The sequence below is a fragment of the Engystomops pustulosus genome, chromosome 1, assembly GCF_040894005.1.
Source record: "Engystomops pustulosus chromosome 1, aEngPut4.maternal, whole genome shotgun sequence".
NCBI lineage: Eukaryota > Metazoa > Chordata > Amphibia > Anura > Leptodactylidae > Engystomops > Engystomops pustulosus.
This window is the reverse complement of record NC_092411.1, coordinates 210,221,702-210,241,012: the sequence shown is the minus strand read 5'-3', so window position 1 is coordinate 210,241,012 and position 19,311 is coordinate 210,221,702. Positions and strand designations below refer to the sequence as shown.

The 19,311-nt window shown below is 42.8% G+C and overlaps 1 protein-coding gene across 20 annotated transcripts in view; it reads right to left on the bottom strand.

The window, feature by feature from the left end:
• The window catches only part of CAMK2D (calcium/calmodulin dependent protein kinase II delta), a 134,448-nt gene extending 116,027 nt beyond the window's left edge, over positions 1 to 18,421 (bottom strand). For 4 of the 20 annotated variants that reach the window (XM_072119207.1, XM_072119211.1, XM_072119209.1 and 1 more), the window contains exons 1-2: positions 17,832 to 18,418; positions 4,157 to 4,251 (exon numbers count right to left, since the gene is read on the bottom strand). In XM_072119207.1, the coding sequence (XP_071975308.1) occupies positions 4,157 to 4,251; positions 17,832 to 17,896 (160 nt within the window). In that variant the 5' untranslated portion in view covers positions 17,897 to 18,418. Of the gene's footprint in view, positions 1 to 4,156; positions 4,252 to 17,831 lie in introns of all 20 variants that reach the window. The other 16 variants (XM_072119215.1, XM_072119219.1, XM_072119217.1 and 13 more) reach the window with 6 other exon arrangements.
• Between the last annotated feature and the right edge of the window lie 890 nt (positions 18,422 to 19,311).

The window sequence follows — 19,311 nt, the reverse complement described above, 5'->3', positions numbered from 1 at the left end:
AAATCTTTCAAATAGCAGAGCAAGCTTAAAAAGACAAATTCCAAATTGGTCATGGACACAGTTGGAAACAAGAGGAGATATGTTATTAAACATTTTCTACTTGATGTAAGGTCCACTTAAACTACACGGGACAGATCCAAAAGTCAGGCTGTAGTTAAGGATGTATGAAGAGTGCTCATGGGCTGGGCCCTCTTTACACACGGCAGTTGCAGCTACCCATTGCTAACAAACACAGTTGGTTCAGGTTTCTTAAAAAGCAGGGGAAAAAAATGCTAAAAATATTTTTAAATCACTCCTATTTCCCTAGAACAGAATTTAAATAAACATAAGCATTCAAAATACCCAGTCTATCACAATATAAAAACAATTATTCCCGAGATCTACACAGAATCTCAATGTACTTCTGATTTTTTTTTTTTTTTTTTTTACAATTTTTACCTTTGATGCCATCGTGTCCTGGGCTATGGAGGTCTCATCACTGAGACCCCAACCAATCAGCTGGTTAGATAGGGCCTAACATTTTTGGTGGGAAAACACTGTTAACCATCACTCAAAGCTGAACATGGTTCACGAGCTACAGAAGGTTAGAAACCATCGAGTTAGAAGCTGAATAAGGGAACGATGAAACAATAGCGATCGGCATCTACGGCTGTATTTATAGTCTGAGGTACAAAATACAGGTGCCTTTCTTATTTATCATCATTCAGGGCATTTCAGAGGAAGGCACAGGTATAGGAGACAGCTGGGAGTCTTCTCAAGAGCGTTTAAGCAGAACAATTGTGAAAGTGCACATTTTTTGCTGCTTTTCTAAAAATGACTGGTAGCAAAAATAGCAACTCTCATTATACCACAGCGCTGTGAAGACCCACACAGATCTATTTCCGACGCAGCAAGAAAAGCTGTATGTACACACCTACTCCCTCCAAATCCTCTCGTCTATAGCTTACTGGGGAAGGGAACGGGTTTACTATGAAAGTGAATCATCAGAGGGGCACAGTGCCCGTTCCTACATACATGAAGAGTTCCAAGCTTCAGAGTCATTTGGGTTTAAGAATCCTGTCAGGCTCCACTGATGAATACAGCGTGCCTTCATGGAGCAAGCTCATTTGTAAATAATGAAGAAGAATGTCATTCAATTAAGCTCTGACCTATTTTTTCACAACATACCACAGAAGCATCTTTTTTTCCCATGTTGCAAATTGCCTTTCGGGCAGACTAATGCCCACTAACAAGCCCTAAGCCACACAGTTCTCATCTTACTCTTCCTGTCACTGCACCTTTGCAAATATATGGTCAGACATAAGAGGAAATATGGGAACAGTAATGAGGATTAGCCATTGGCAGAGGACCCATAATAGGATAACCTGTTATTACATTTTCTTCCTACAAAGGACAATGTGCACATCCTTTGGAGTCCTGGATTCTTTATACAGTGGAAAGGTCTTCCTCACTAGGATGAGGCACATGGCACCTTCTTTAAGGTTATCTTAGAGCCTCAGCTTAGTAACTGCACAGGACAAGGTCAGGGAAGTTAGAAGACTCCTTATGGGTCCAGTGGGGACTGGCAGCCAATGATGCTCCACTACGGATGACTGGACATAAAATATGACCCTAGAAGCTAGAGGAATCTGATCTTTCCTATATATTTCTGCAATTGTAAAATGCTTGTTTTATAAATATTTAATCCCTTCTAAACATACAAAGCTGGGCCCGATTCATTTGTTATAAACCCAAACACTGATTGTTATTAAAAACAAGATACAGAAATATTAGGCTAAAAAGCCCAAGGTCTGTTTTTACTTCCTGTATATATAAGAAACATAATGGTAGGCAACTTTCTATGGGAAATGGAAGGATGAAATTTTAATTTTAATTTCCATTACCCTCTCTTAAAACAGAGAACATAGAAACCCCTGATGCAGGCGTGATTTGGGCCCTAGGCATACATTTGTTACTGTATATTATTGTGTATTTTTGAAACAAAATGTCACAAAATAAGATGCACATTAGATATGAAATAATTTGCATATTTTTTCTTTTTTTACACTTTTCTGGCCACATATTTAAAATTACTGAAAACAACATTAGGAGAGTTCTGAGCATTCTGGGACTGAATGTTATCTTGGCTGTTAAATCACACACTTTACTTTCCAAAAAATAAAGGCTAAGGTTATTCCTAACACTTTATCTAACAAACTTGTTTCATGTGCTAGCCAAATGATGTATGTATAAAACCAACATGCTACATGCAATTCAGCTCTACTACATAGAAGTCAGGAAATAGGACGACAGAGAGGCATCTAAATTGCAGAGTATGCAACGGGCCTTACCGATTTTAATCAGCTGTATAAAGGAGTAAAAAAATATCACAAAAAATAAAATTTATATATGTGGAACATGGATTCATAATTTTACATGTATATGAAAAATGTTGGTGAGTATAAAAGTTTCCCTTAAAGGGGTTATCCGAGACTACCAATAAATTAGTGATAGGCTGGGGTGGGCTTTTAAAAAAAATAAAATAAACCTGTACTGTACTCCTCAGTCTCTGTACTCTACTCCTCCCCCGCCACGGTCCGTCTGAACTGTGCCCTGTTTGTTTACAGGGGCACGGAATCTGCGCTCGGGGAGTTTCCCCGACGACCCAGCCACTCCCATCGGATGCTGAGAGATATGGAGGGGTGGGAGTGGCCGGCAACCTCGCCCGACAGAAAACTCCCTAAGCGCAGCTTCTGTGCCCCTGTAAACAAAAAGAAACAAATAAAAATGCATTTGCGCCATTTTCTTGTGGGCCTTGTTTTTACAGCTTTCACTGTGCATCCCAGATGAAACGGCTCTTTTATTCTTTGGGTTGGTACAATCACGTGGATATAATATTTTTATATGTTATACTGTGTTCCAATAAAAATATAAAAAATGAAAACAATCTGTACAAAAAAAATTTAATTCTTAATGTCCCCATCTTCTGACGCTAATAACTTTTTCATACTTTGGTGTATGGAGCTGTTGAGGTGTCATTTTTTGTGGGATGAGCTGACATTTTCTTTGATACCATCTTGTCACCTTTTGATCACTTTTTATATAAAAAAAAAAATTTATGTTGCAAAATGACCAAAAAGTTGCGTTGGACATTTGGGGCGCCATTTTCCATTACTGGGTTCAAAATTTATATTTGATAGATTGGACATTTTCGGACACAGCAATACATAACAGGTTTATGATTTTTACTGCTTATTTTATATACGTTCTATTTTTATTTTGTTTTATGGTTTTTACAATTTTGTATACCCCCTAGGGTACTTTAACCCTTGGTTGTCTGATTGATACTACGTTATGGCAGTATATGGGAATTTTACAAATGAAGTATTACAATGTGCCACTAGCACATTGTAACAGAACTGCAGAAACCATAAAGCCTCGGGTCTTCTAAAGACCCAAGGATGTCATAGCGACAGATCATCGCTCCCCAATGTTGTCACGGGGAGCGGCTTTCTCAGGCAAGATGGCGGCACCCACACGCTTCGCCGCTGGTAATGAATCTGTTAGCACCTATGACTGATGCCAACAACAATCACTGGTGTTAGCTGCAATATGCACACCTCGGACTGAGCCCTCTCCATACACTCGCAGGAGACGTCTGACGTACAGATACGCCACATGTCGTAAGGGGTTAAAGGGGGCCCGTTGTCCATTTTTAAAGAAAAGGTATGCAAATTAGCTCTCCTCCAGAAGAAAAAACTGTTTCAATGGTTCTACCAATAGGTACATATGCTGATAATGTCCAAGGTCATATAGGATAGTAACACAAAGGGGTTGACCACTTTTCAAAAGAGCTCTTCAGGATGTGGATCTACATGTATATGTACCTGTACCTTTGAGGTTATTTAATGAGGCAGCCTTTTCCTGTTCTCAGCTGCTCTTTGCATATGTATACAGTTTCCTTTCTCTCTCACAGAGACTGGGAGAGAGCAGGATGAGTCTATCTCTATTGCTACAGCTCCTCCTATTCAGCAGAGCTCAGACATGTAAACAAAGAATCACAGAAAGTTTGCACACAGCACAAAAGCAAGTAGAAGTAAAGGCACATGTGCAACATATCCAAATATATTGCCCAAGCCCTTTGAAGGTTAGAGAAAGAAAAGCTCATAATGGATACCTCTTGCAGAAAGCTTTTTGGTGTTGATGATTTTGGCTGCATACTCTTGTCCTGTAGTGATCTTCATGCATCTTTTCACCACAGAGAAGGCTCCCCTGTAAAACAAGATCATACGGGTCTTAATACTTCATACATAAAATACTGTATTTTATGTACGGCATCCAGCTTTCCCAAGGTCCTGAATTTTATAATAGTTTTTTGAGCAAAACCACTTGGTTCAGGGATGAAACAAGATATATTTCTGCATCAGTGTAGCCAAAGCAGTCTCAAGGCATGTTTGGTTCACAATACATAAAAACCAAATGCTAGATTTCCTTTAAAGGGGTTTTCCCCACGAACAAAAGTTAGGCCCTATCTACGGCTGAGATCCCCACAGATAAAGAAAATGAGGGGTCCGATGGGGTCACACTTACCTCTGTCGGACCCCTCGTCAGACTAATGGAGCAGATGGCCGCGCATGAAACTTCTACTCAATTAATCTCTATGGAGCGGACAGAAATTGCCGAGCGATGCACTCAGCAATCTCAGTCAGCTCCATAGAGATTAATGGAACAGAATGTTCACGCACGGCAGTCTGCTCCATTAGTCTGACGGAGCGATGAGGTGTCTTATGGAACCCTCATTTTCGTGATCTGTGTGGTCTCATCACCGAGACTGATCCACTGATCAACAAGTTAAACCCTTTCCCGTGGATACGGCCTAACTTTTGTTCGTGGGAAAACCCCTTTAAGAATCATTTGGAGACTTTGTCTTGTGATACGCTGAAATGAAAACCGTCCTCCAGTAACTCAACATCCACTCTCATCTCACTTACTAAATGCCTCCTGATCCATTATCCGATGACTTTACATTAGAATTAAGTGATCTTTCACGCTCGTATAACACACTGAAGTAATTCCACAGTCACTTAAAAGGTAATGGTTATCCTATGTAAAACGGGACTTGTTACTATCAACTCCTTGGGTTTCATTAAGAGCAGATAGACTTACAAGAATAAACTGATGCATTCTTTACTGTACATTTAGTTCAACTAATAAAATATGTTGTATCTAAAATATCCCACATTTTAAAATTTTTATCTACATGGGTTAAAACCATTGTCATAAATAAACCTAGTTATCTGGTTACATTAAAAAGATAACAATACCATAATAATAATAATCCCTGAAGGCTAGGTAGATTTGCCATTGAGACTCTTCACACCATTTATGAGTATAGGAGAAGTGCAATTCTCATTGATCACAGGAATGAATTGTGCTTGTCCTCAGGACCAAATCTAGCATTAGCAGATTCTCCAACAACTTGCGGGCGCAAGCCTCTGGTTCTCAAGCCTAGGATGCCTCACTGGCTGGAGTTGACGTTATGTGGAGGTAAAAAAAAAAAAAAAATGGCGCACACCAGTAGAGTGGATATATGGTGAACTTTGTCAGTAAAATACAGGAACCACAAGATTTGTCAATTTGGCTGGAAAGCTACACAAAACAGAAGTTATAAAACCTTTATGACCAAAGCATAGACTCTATTTAACCCTTACCCTTAAAGGGGTTGTCCAAAAAAAAAAAAAAAACGGGTGACCGGGAGGCGCCATGTAAACAAACATGGCCGCCAGAGCAGCGCTGGACTCAGCTTCCGGCCAGACCCGACAACCTTCCGGCCCACATCCACAATGCTGTGAATAGGGACGGGTAGGCGTGCCCGGCCACGGCTGGAAGCCTTTTTTCATTTGTTTTTCACTTTCCACCTTCAAAATTCTTTTACTTTTTTTGTGTACAGAGCTGTGTGAGGGCTTATTTTCTGCTTAACAAATTTTACTTCTCAGTGACGTTATTTATTATTCCATGGCATGTACTGAAAAGTTTGAAAAAAATTGCTAATGTAAAATTGGCAGGAAAAAAACACTCACTTTTTAAGACTTTCACAGTGCGCTCCAAATGATACATAATTCTTCAGTTCGGTATGATTATGGCCCTACCAAATTTATATAGGTTTTAATAAATTTTCAAAAATTAAAACAATGTGTTAGAAAAAAAATTGGTTCGCCATCTTCTGATGCTTATAAAATTTTCATACTTTGGTGTATGGTGTCAATTTTTGCGAGATGAAGTTATGTTTTCATTGCTACCATTTTGAGGTCTGTGCGACCTTTTGATCACTTTTTATAACATTTTCTATATGATGTAAAATGGTGTAAAAGTGGCGTTTTGGACATTTGGTGCCATTTTCTGGGAAGAATCATTTTTATATTTTGATAAGTCAGGCATTTTGGGATGAAGCAATACCTAACATGTTTGTCATTTTTAAACTGTTCTAAGGAAAGGGAAGACATTTGAATTTATAGGGTTTTTTTTAAAACTTTTTTTTAACCCTAGATCAGTGATGGTGAACCTTTTAGAGACTGAATGCCCAAACTACGACCAAACTCACTTTAAATGCAAAGTGACGACATGGCAATTTAAACAGTAACTGTTGCTACCCGTTTTGTCACAGCTTTTAATTGCATCTGTGTTCTGGAGGCACCAATACAAAGAAAGAGGAGACATTCAGATTATCATTGTAGCTTCCTTCTAGGGGCCCCTGAACAGGAAAAATTGTGGAGCCCAGAGCAGGAGCTCCAATGAGAACGTGGCCTTGTCTGCATCTCCTTGCTTCTCTTGTAGTCCCAGGCAGCTGAGGATGTGCAGCTTTAAAATAGCACTGATCACAGCACATTCTGGCCAAAGACGGGAGGAGGTTTGGAAACTCTGTGCTGGGGTGATGGCCTGGGTGCCCATAGAGAGTACTCAGAGTGCCACCTCTGGCTCCCGTGCCATAGCTTGGCCACCACTGCACTAGATGGTCTGATTGTTCCTACAATATACTGCACTAAATCAAAAAGAAGGAAAAACTCCAGTGTAGCCTCCTGGATCTTCTAAAATGTAATTCTCTATCTGTGATGCAGCATAGTAGTAGATAAACACAGGTAACGATCGTTTTGGCTGAATGCCTTAGTTCTGATCAGACTAGCATGTGTGTCTGAATATACTGCAATACTCCTGCATTGTAGTATATGGCATTTTTACATGGGATTTAATACACTGCGTCAATGGTGCATTGTAACGAATCTCCAGAAAACATACAGTCTCGGGTCCGACAAAGACCTAAGGCTGCCATGGCAATCAATTGCTTCTCCACGACGTCACAAGGAGCGGCATTCTCAACCAAGATGGCAGCGCTATCGTCTTTTAATTGCCGCTGGCAGCAATGAAAGGATTAATAGTTGCGATCCGTGCTAGCAATATGCAGCAAACCCCTCCTCTGTATGACAAGGGCTTACCCCATGAGCCTTCTTCATACAGCCTTCGTAGCATAGCCTGGGACTAAAGTAAAGCATCCAGAGAGCTTAACTAGAGGTCACAGTGGGCACAGGGGTTCGTGTTTAACCAGGTGTTGTCTGTAAGTCGGGTGGCCTCAAGTAGGGGAACCGTATGTGTGTGTGTATATATATATATATATTTTACACAAACATACATACATATTTCTTTATGTAGACTGTCTTATGTATATCTATTTTATAGTCACAAGCTGACAACTTGTAGGTCTCCAAGGTCTTGTTGACATTTTTTTTTATGGTGCTTTAAACTATATTTGACATCGTGAGTTTATACATGGCCACAAAAGTGGCGCCCTGTCCCTTCAGTATTATTTCTAATGCTACCTTTATATATACTCTTATTTATGCATTGGTCATAAAAGTTTTATACCTTCTGTTTTATGTAACTTTTCAGCCAAAATCCACTTGGCAAAGGGGTCTTCTCGGACCCAGAAACGCGTTGTGGTTCCTGTATTATTCATGCAGGATTTCAGCATTTCTGTGTTACAAAATAAACTTTAGTACAGGAAGTACAGTATTATATTGCCTTCACTCACATCATGTTCATGAGTAGTAACACAGGTGAGAATGTGGTTACATAGATATTCTTAACAAAAGTAAGCTTTTCAATCTTTAAATAAAGACAACCACGCCCTAGTGACCTACTATTGTACAACATCAGTGCATTTAACCGATACACGGACTTACATAAAAGATGAAAATTGTGTGAGACTGCTGTAAAGTCTCAATAAATGTTGCCCAGGCAAGACGGCAGCCCCCATAATCATGGACATATAATAGAGGAAAACCCAAACAAACAAACAATCATAATGTAAAAAAAAAAAAAAAAAAAAAACACCTTATGTGTTTTGTACTTTAGTTTTAAAAACCACAAAGGAAACGGGATCTAATATTGGAGCAGAATTATCAAAAGTGATGTAAGATAAAACAGTGCAGAGTAAGACTATTCTTATGCTGCACCAGGGTAATCCCTGCATCTGATGGGGGGTGTTAAATCTGGTCTAGAAGAATACCGTCTGGTCATACTCTGCATTAGTTTTAGTTAATGACAGAAAGCTTTGCCAAAATTCTGGTGCTTTAAAACTATTTTTGGTGAACATATTTTTTGCAGCAAAGCCACACACCCTTTTTATAGGCGAACCCACATTTGTAGAAGTAGTCCCAAAAGTGCCTGACAACTGTCTAAGCCCTAGGTCTATTTGGCACTGACAGATAAATTCTAGGAAAACTTCACACCTCCTAATAGGTGGTTTAGTTTATGCCAGACAATGCACCAAGATGTTGGAGCACAGCATTGCAAATCAAGTCACATCTGTTCAAGCTTTTAATTAGCCATGCACCTTTATACAAATGTTATATTTTTTCATAACCTATCCTACACATTTTCCTATGCCTGCAGGGGAGTGGAGTTTTTCCAAGCAAAATTTGTGACTTCCACTTAAATACTTCTGGATTCAAGTGTGAAGGAAACCGTGACGTTTGGGACCCCTGATGGGTTCGCAAGGTCACTTGGTTATCCTCTTTAGACACTCCCAGAACACACAGGTTCTGAGAGGCGCAGAAAGTGATTTAAAGTTGTCCACACATCCCCGAATATGGCACAATGATAAATCACAACCCTGAATGGCTATAAGACCCCTTTCATAGCCTCAGTGAAGCAGACCCTTATCAACCCAATTAATCTGCCACCAGTTCTCCTTCAATATTAGCCTGGTCCATAATGGGATTTTATAGGGTGAGGAACCAACCCACTATATAATGCTGCAACGGACGTGGGGTTCGTGGATCAAGATAAAAGAGCAACACGGGTTACATTTTATGTTTAATAGCCTTAAGGGCACACTAGACAAAACGGTACACACAATGGATATATATAGTTAAACAGAGTACAAATACACAAGTAGAACTACAAGTATCAGAAATCAGAATGTTAGTTACCTTATGTGTGGGCCTAATGGAACCTGATAGTCCACACCTTAAGATCTTTCCTCTGCACCGGATAGTAAATGGTTTCCCAGACAAAAGACAAGGGGCTTCAGGGGTGTTCTTATTATTTTAGGTGCAGACACACCTCAGCCCACCGAGAACCTTGGAGAAGTCGTAGCTTCTCAAGGGGAAGTCGTAGGGTCAGGGATCTGGTATCATTGGAATCGGGGTGGTATCCGGGTGAATCCCTGGATCACATCGATACCAAACCTGACCCATTTGCTATGGTCCCATCCCGAGATATGGATGTCTTTGGACCCAAGGGTGCTAGAGCCTTGGGAATTGGGTCAATGCAATCCCCTGACAATAACTATCCAAAAATGTATTTGCCCTAAGGCTGAGATGGACCATAACTGTCCCTAATCAACGTATTGGTCTAAGAGTTTTATGGCTCATTGTCTCTTGTTTGAAAATGGGGGGGGGGGGGGGGGGGCGGAAATAAGCTCAAGCCTTTCGGAGTCGCTGTGGCTGCAAAAGGTGTTATTTAATAGCTACCCCCACTGAGACAAAGTTCCTCTGCAGCCTTTGCAGTGTTAGACAACACTCTAGCTAGCTCCATTAGGCCAACTGGGATGAGCCTGGAGGGAAGTGGGGGATTTGAGTAGTATAGAGCCCCCCTCCCCCTGCTAGTAAACAAGTGAAGAAATATCCTAACTAAAAAAATTTCGCCACACATTTCTTGGAGAGAACCTGCCTGGCAAAATAACCACTCAAAGCTAAATATATGTTCTGCCATTAGAAAACATTGCCGGGTGCTCCGGTTTCTTCCCACACTCCAAAAACATACTGTTAGGTTGTTTAGATTGTGAGCCCCATTGGGGACAGGGACTGATTTGACATGATCTGTGTGCGCTATATAAATAAAGAATTATTATTGTTTAAGTTTACAGGCATGTAGAGGGACAATCAGGTACTAAAGTTGTATGCAAATGACCTGAGATGGGGCCAATGAGGCACAGCCACACCCCCAGTGCTTGACTGACAGCCTGTATAATGTTATTAGCTCTAGTCCCTCATGAGCCAGTACAATCTCTTGCAAAATGCGTAGGACAGAATATGAAATGTGAAGAGACTAGCGGGAAACATGAGGGGAATGTGAATTGTGGAGTAAAAGAAATGGTGAATGTATTCAGTGTGCAATAATATCTTATACCAATATGAGGGGCAAAGTAAACGCCAAGACTGGGGTGCTAGTGTAGTCCTTTACTTTCGAATGAGAGGAGGTATCTATTATTGAGATTTTCTTATAGGGCAAGTGTGCAATAAAGAGGTGATTGTATCTGGGGCAAATGTGTAATAAAGAGTAAAAAAAAAAAAAAAAAACACAACCACTACAGGAATCCCAATAATAAAGAATCTTCCTGAAATAAAGCACCCTTTTCCCCCAATTTATTTGTCCTATACGAGATCATAGATTAGATAGTAGCACCAGTGAACAAACATCAACTATAGAAATCCACATTATATCCCTACTACCTGCCAAGTGATGTAAATGAGTGTCAATAGTGAATGACAACAGAGACTACTCTTGGTCCTATCGCATTTTAATACATAACTAGTTGAGATTTTAAAGTTGTGTGTAAATACCACCTCATAAAGGGGGTATTCCCACAAAGACAAGTTTCTTAAATGTACTAAGGACAACAAAATAACATTGAATTAGACAATGTGCTATTACAAAAAATACAGCATTTCACGGATGTAATTCCAACCTGTCTCTATCCGTCCTACCAATTTCGGTTAGACACGACCCTGTAACTTTTGACTTTAGGGTCAGCTGGCATCTTGCCATGGAGCTTGTCTCTCTATCTCTGCACTCTAGCTCTCAGGATGGAGCTCTCACTGATTCACTCACTGACTTTTTGCCAGCATGTATACAGCGTAAGGAGAACTACAAGCTACAGGTAGATAAGTTCTTTATCTGGGGAGGGGGAGTGTCATTGGAGAGTGTCTTGTGTGTAATAGGCATCACATGGATCTCATCATTTCTGATCTGTTTCATCTCTCATTCTATGTGTCAGATAATAGTACAAACAAAAAAGGATAATGTCGAGACCTAAAAACTGCATTTTGCAGGTACACCACTAGATTTGTCCAGATTCAGTTGCTAGTCTGGCTCCCCAGGAAGACCAGTTCTAGCTGAATCATTACACTCCATTGGTGGCTTTCCTGTGTTTTTAGGTGTCTTTTTAGGTATCCTTTTTTGTTTGTCACATATATATCTCATAAAAGTTAAATTCTCCTAGCTATGGTGCCTGTGGGTTGATTGATACCCCCTTTTGGATTTTCTTTAATAACCTGCCTAGGAGAGATCCCTCTCCCCTCTTCTTTGGTAGGCACTAGTACAATGTTCAATAGCTAAATAAAAGAGTATGTAAACATGTATCTTGATAATCTAACCACATTTTCAGCTTACAGAACTAGATGAATCATTATGTGTCTGTTTAGAGAGTCCCCAAACATACACTGGAATCTTACACTGACCCTCAAGGGTCAAAAATTATCTTTATTGTTTTAACATCACTATGGGATTGAAATTTGAAAATTTTCTTTCATGGGCAAACCCCTATAAGTCGTAGTTCACAAGGTCGATTTTGTGACGGTCAAATAACATTTCGTCACTTTGTGGGATATTTGTGCCTATCCCTACCTTGTCCAACTACATGCCTGTAAACTTAAACAGTCAGGTCCTAAAACTGTATGCCAATTATCTCATTATGGGTTCAATGAGTCATTATTATATTCAGCAGTCCAGCTTAGTCATGGGTGGGAAGCACAGCCACAGCCCCAGTGCTTGACTGACAGCCTGTATAATGATGTGACACTCTTGGTGCTGGCTTCTCTATGTACTTCCTGATGCTGGCGGCCACACCCCCTGCAGCCTGTGTGTGTATGAGATGCTCCTATACACATAAATGATAGCCTGTATAATGATGTGACACTCCTGGTGCTGGCTCCTCTATGCGCTTCCTGGTGCTAGCGGCCCCCTGCAGCCTATGTGTGAATAGGAGAGATACTTCTATACACATGACTGAAAGCCCGTATAATGATGTGACACTCCTGGAGTTGGCTCCTCTATGCGTCCGACCTCATTTACTTTATAAAGAAAATATGATTCTAGAAAGATTAATGTATAAATTGATTAGATAAAGGCTGGGATGGAATCCTTGAGAGCTGCTCCAACAGGTAGAAGTTACAGAAATGTGTTCTTTAAAGGACACCTGTCATCAGCTCTCTGTCACCTCTACCTGTTGGAGCAGCACACAAGGATCCATCCCAGCCTTTACCTAGCTATTTCATACATTAATCATTACAAAATCATCTATTCTTTATTATGTAAATGAGGCTTGTCACATGGTCAGAGGCAGTGATGTCACTGTTACCCTCCCTTCTCCTCCCCTGCTCAGGTCTGTGTGTAATGTATAGTAAAGCATTACTAGTGTCTGTGCTTTATCTGCTGACATGCTGCATCCTCCTAATATACAGGTGAGAGACACAGACATCAGATACACATGTATCTGACATGTTCTGCTGTAACATGGCTGCCTGGAGCCGTTGTATCTCTCCTATACACTTACAGGCTACAGGGGCGCCAGCACCAGGAAGCTCATGGAGGAGCCTTACACCTCACATCATTGTACAGGCTGTCAGTCAAGCACTGGGGGTGTGGCTGTACCTCCCACTCATGAATAAGCTGGACAGCTTGAATATGATAATGACTCATTGGACATCTCACAGGTCATTTGCATTACAGCTTTAGGATCTCATTGCTTAGGTTTACAGGCATGTAGAGGGACAATGAAGGATTGGAGGCAATGCTTTCTAATGGCAGTTGATGAAAATCTATTTAGATTAGGGGGGTTATTTTGCATGATGTGTTCTCTTTAAAGCGAACCAGTCATCTTCACCGTAATTTTTAGTTGGTGACAGGTTCAAATAGGCCGATATATCAATTTTAAAAGTGCCTTTGTCAGCATTCTGAATAACTTCAGTACTTTATAGAAGTTACTAGGGTGGTGCAGCTACAGCCTGTGTGTGTCTGTGTCAATTAATATATGTATGTAAATTAAATGTATATAAACTACTGAAATGATTCAGAATGCTGACAAAGTCATTTTTAAAATCAGCATTGCACAAATTTCAAGTTTTTGGAACCTGTCACCAGCTAAAAAAATATTCCTGGTGACAGGTTCGCGTTAAATATAACATGACAGAGACATACCACCCCTCCGTTATTAGGCTATGGCATCTAAAGCACTTGGCAGAGTACCTATCGGCATTATTGTCCCCGTACAAAACAATGTGTTGTTGGATTGCTATGACATAGGCAGGTCCTAATATCACAGGCATTCATCAGGGTTTTGTTTTTTTCATTTTTTATAAAAGGCATTTAAAAAAAACCCAATTCATAATCCACAAGGTACCTTTATTTGTTCACCTTGTCTTCTGATAACATGTAGTAATGTAATGATCTCCTCGAGGCTCCCGCAGAGGAGTGTGAATACAGTGGAAGGTTAATGGAAGTGTCTCTAGCACTGGTGAGAAATCTTTCCACACTGACCTACATTCCATCGGACTGAATCAGCAGCTCCAATGGTGGTGGTAGTACCACAGTATTAGTTTTATATCCAGAGATAAAATGTCCAGCGCCTCCTCCTTCACATGATCTAAACATGCTGGCAGGACAGACTGTGGAAGAAGCCTCTCAGTGCCAATGGCACTTCCCGCTGCTCCTGACTGATTCTTCTGTATATGGAGAGGGATTCCCTGTGCTGGAGACATCTTCTGTGCTCTCAGCTGAAACCATAAACGTCTCCCCATCCATCTGTCAGCTGCTAGTCATGTTACATACAGCCTGTCAGTGCTGATAACACTACACATAGCCGGAACCATTTCCTGCTCATATACCAACCAGGGAGGCTTGTTACTGGATGTACACACATCATTTTATGTCACATCTGCACAATACTTGCTGCAAGTCAAAGCACTTTGTTTGTGACTAACAAATAGACAGCAAAATAAGCAGAGAATGAGCCCATGTTAGAAAATGTAACCCTACTGCATATGTATTATCTGTCAGCATAGAAACCTGCAATGTTAGAAAACCGTCACGTTCATCTGTGTAACCATATTTTTATAAGTGTTTTTACTAGCAGCAGACCAGAACAATGTATTTATATTCCAGGATTGTAGCTGGACATGAAGCACTGTGGTGCAGTGGCGTGTGAGATCTCTTCACTGATCAGAGAAGATCCCCTTCCCCCTAGAGTAACTGTTACAGTATTCAAACACATGCGGCTACAACAGTGAGTCAGAGCAGAGGGGAGGGGCTGTGCTGCGATCTTTGCATAGATTTCACACAACACTGCATTAGACTGCTCCAGGTCCAGCTACAACCCTAAAGCATAACATTTATTATTTTAAAGCTTTTGTACTGTAGGGAATCAGTATTTAAGATGTAATGGGGCAGGGAACATGATCAGGAAGTAAAGGGGACAGGGGGGACATTCTAAATCTCTTGAACTCATTTTTCATGTCTTGGTCCAGTGCTTCGCTGAATCACGGGATGGGAAAATAAATTCCCTAAATGTGGGGAGCAGGAGCCTATCCATTCCTACAGGATATTCAGTCTTTTAGGAACAAAGGAGGAAACTAACTTCAACTCTACACTGTAAAAAGACATCAGAGATAGAAAACAAAGGGGGCAAGGGAAAAACTAAATTAATCCAAATAATATAAGGTAGGACAACTATTTTGTGAAATACAGTTTTTATAATAGCCATAACATTATTGTTATACCGATTCATAATGTGGCACATATACATACATATTAATGCCTTCAAGGCTGCACATGAAGTATTTGTCGTATCACAGAGTCATTAACCCCAAAAGCACAGATTCTGGGAACCATATGGCAGCATTAAGAGTGCTGAAGGCTCTATAAGAACAGTGAGGCTGGGTCGGCCATGCAGGCAGTGTATACTATGTACATGAACACAAAGTGTCTGCTTACACTTACATTAGTTCTTTTCCATCAGATTCCCATTATGTAACACACTGCTCTATTTTATCCAGAAACTAAATTATGAAAATAAATCCATAAGAGTCTAAAAAGAAGCCACAGGGTGGGGGGTGGGGCTGCTAAAAGGTAAACGATCACCATGGATCAGTCAGACATAAAATAGATCTGTTATATTCATAATATGCATTATACATACCAATAAATATTTGGATTTTACCTATACATCATAATCGAGTATGGTTCATGACAATTGCCTGGTTGTCCTTTAGTATATTTGTATTCCAGTGTTTTTTCCACATAAATGCGGATATAGTTGAGTTGCTACAGCTTGCTGTACACCCATCATACACTGAGTACAAACCATTAACATGATACCAGTGTGAACAGAGCTTTACAAAGACCTAACAGTCATCAAGTCCCAAAAGTGCCAAAGTGTATTGTATACATTGTACAGGGTTAGTTATTCTAAGCCTCCTAAAAATGGCTGCTAATGCTTTACCAAAGACCCCAATACTTACAGCTCCAAATAAAGGGGCGTGGCCAAGCAGATGCAATATTACAACATTACTGCATGTATTATACATAGGAAGATATACAGTATCCATCCATATGTGTATAGAAGAAACCAGAAATTAAGAGAAACAAAATATTCTTCAGTTCTTTGCAGATAACATACAGTACATACACAGGTATGCACAACAATACAAAAAATACATAGGAGATACAATGGTAAATGTATTAATAGATGATACAATAGTTTCTATATAGGAGATATATATATATATATATATATATATACTCACACACATATAAATTTCATAGAAACAGTTATGTAGAGGTATGTATAGAGATACTATGTGTCTAAGAAGAGAATAGTATATACTGCATCAAGTATGAATAGATACACCTACGTATTATAGGTAAGTTACAATAGAATACACTGCACAGGTTTCAACAGATGAGATGTAATAGAATATACTGTATACAAGTAACGATGAGATACAGTACTATGTATGCAGTTAGGCATCATAAAACAGAATATCATTTATACAGGTATACAAAGATGCACAGTAGTATATACTCAATGGGATGCAATAGCTTAGATGGGAGATACTGTAGTAGTGTGTATATACAGGTATGTAGAGAGGGAGATACTGTAGTAGTGTGTATATACAGGTATGTAGAAAGGGGATACAGTAGTATATACAGTATAGGTATGTAGAAAGGGGATACAGTAGTATATACAGTATAGGTATGTAGAGGGGGGATACAGTAGTATATACAGTATAGGTATGTAGAGGGGGGATACAGTAGTATATACAGTATAGGTATGTAGAGGGGGGATACAGTAGTATATACAGTATAGGTATGTAGAGAGTGGATACAGTATAGTGTATACAGGTATAAAGAGAATAAGGGGGGTGCAGGTGAGGGCGCGCGCAGGGGGTGCAGGTGAGGGCGCGCGCAGGGGGTGCAGGTGAGGGCGCGCGCAGGGGGTGCAGGTGAGGGCGCGCGCAGGGGGTGCAGGTGAGGGCGCGCGCAGGGGGTGCAGGTGAGGGCGCGCGCAGGGGGTGCAGGTGAGGGCGCGCGCAGGGGGTGCAGGTGAGGGCGCGCGCAGGGGGTGCAGGTGAGGGCGCGCGCAGGGGGTGCAGGTGAGGGCGCGCGCAGGGGGTGCAGGTGAGGGCGCGCGCAGGGGGTGCAGGTGAGGGCGCGCGCAGGGGGTGCAGGTGAGGGCGCGCGCAGGGGGTGCAGGTGAGGGCGCGCGCAGGGGGTGCAGGTGAGGGCGCGCGCAGGGGGTGCAGGTGAGGGCGCGCGCAGGGGGTGCAGGTGAGGGCGCGCGCAGGGGGTGCAGGTGAGGGCGCGCGCAGGGGGTGCAGGTGAGGGCGCGCGCAGGGGGTGCAGGTGAGGGCGCGCGCAGGGGGTGCAGGTGAGGGCGCGCGCAGGGGTGCAGGTGAGGGCGCGCGCAGGGGGTGCAGGTGAGGGCGCGCGCAGGGGGTGCAGGTGAGGGCGCGCGCAGGGGGTGCAGGTGAGGGCGCGCGCAGGGGGTGCAGGTGAGGGCGCGCGCAGGGGGTGCAGGTGAGGGCGCGCGCAGGGGGTGCAGGTGAGGGCGCGCGCAGGGGGTGCAGGTGAGGGCGCGCGCAGGGGGTGCAGGTGAGGGCGCGCGCAGGGGGTGCAGGTGAGGGCGCGCGCAGGGGGTGCAGGTGAGGGCGCGCGCAGGGGGTGCAGGTGAGGGCGCGCGCAGGGGGTGCAGGTGAGGGCGCAAGCCCAGTGACTAGCCTTGGCAGTGTGGCACTTACTTGCCGAGCTCCTCGAAGAGCTGGTACTCATCGGTGAACCTGGTGCAGGTGGTAGTGGAAGCCATGCCGCCGCCTCCTCCTCCCCCCGGTTTCCTCCTCGGGTGGTGCAGGGTCGGGGTGCTGGGGGACGCGCAGCAGCGCACAAATACACAAGAGAATCGGCAGCGGCGGAAGGTGCGAGGGCGCAGGACAGCCCCTAGTCGGAGCCTGCCAGTGCCAGTGATGCCCGGCTCGCCCTCTCCTCCGCCACCTCTCCACCACTGGGCACGCTGCACGGTCACCGGAGTAAGTGTCGCCTCTCCGCGCCGCTCCCGCCTGGGTGTGGGAGACACATACACAGCGGCAGGAGCTGCAGTCAGCGCGCACAGCTGCCCCGGAGGCAAGTAGCCAGGGCGACCAAGTTGTGGCAGAGCAAGTCACCCCAGAGAGGTGTCAGCTCGGTGACTCATAGGCGAGGCAGATAATCCCAGGACAGCTACCTGCTCCTCCCGCCCCGCTGCTGCCACTAATGAGCGCCCGGGACGAGCGGCTCAGGGTTATGTTATGTAGGTTAGATGTGCCTCCCAGCCCAGCGCCCTGCGTGCATGGCAGCGCCCTCTAGCGGCTAAGCGGCGCTACATCACAAGGGGATGGGGTGAATAACAATCACCTGCCTGCTAGATGTGACAGGTACTGCCCGCTGTACTCACTACTCCCCTCATCATCCTGCTGCCCGCTATGTACATATTCATCTATAATACCACCTACTCACATACTATGTAACATATAGAAACACATCATTTCATTGGAGAAATTTACCTACCAAACCAGGGGCTGTAGTAATCTCAATAATCATGACGCTAATTTAGATAGCCCGTCAGTATATCAGGTAAGAACACAACTCAAATTTATTTTTGTTTTATGCTTAAAAAAACTATGAAACATTCACAGTTGACAAGTTGAATAAGCTGTTTGTAATCTGTGGAAGCTAAATACAATTAGGGCACATTCACATGGCCGTCTGCGGGGACGTACATGCGGCCGCATGTAAATCCCCATAGACAGCAATAGCGTAGCGGCGCAGATACGGTGCCACATATGTGTGGCACCGATCCGGGCCGCACACCGCAAAAAGATAGAGCATGCTCTATCTTTCGGCATGTGTGCGGCCGTGCGACGCTATTCTCTATGGAGGGAGGAGGGGTCACCTCCTCCTCCTCTCCAGCACACAGCGGTATGCACGCACGGCGGGCATACCGCGTTTGAATGGACCCTAAACTCTGTGGTTTTGTGGTAAAAGTGCAAAAAAAACAAAAACACATAACTATAACATAAAAACCTGTTGCAAACCATAAAGCAGGGCTGTGCAGCTGTTGTTGTATTGCTCTCAGGGTATTGCCCAGTCTTGTTATAGTAGGGTCCTTATACCTGACATCTGCAGGATGATGAGAGCCTCAGGTCAGGACCATGAAGGTCACTTATTCTGTAAATCACTCTGGGC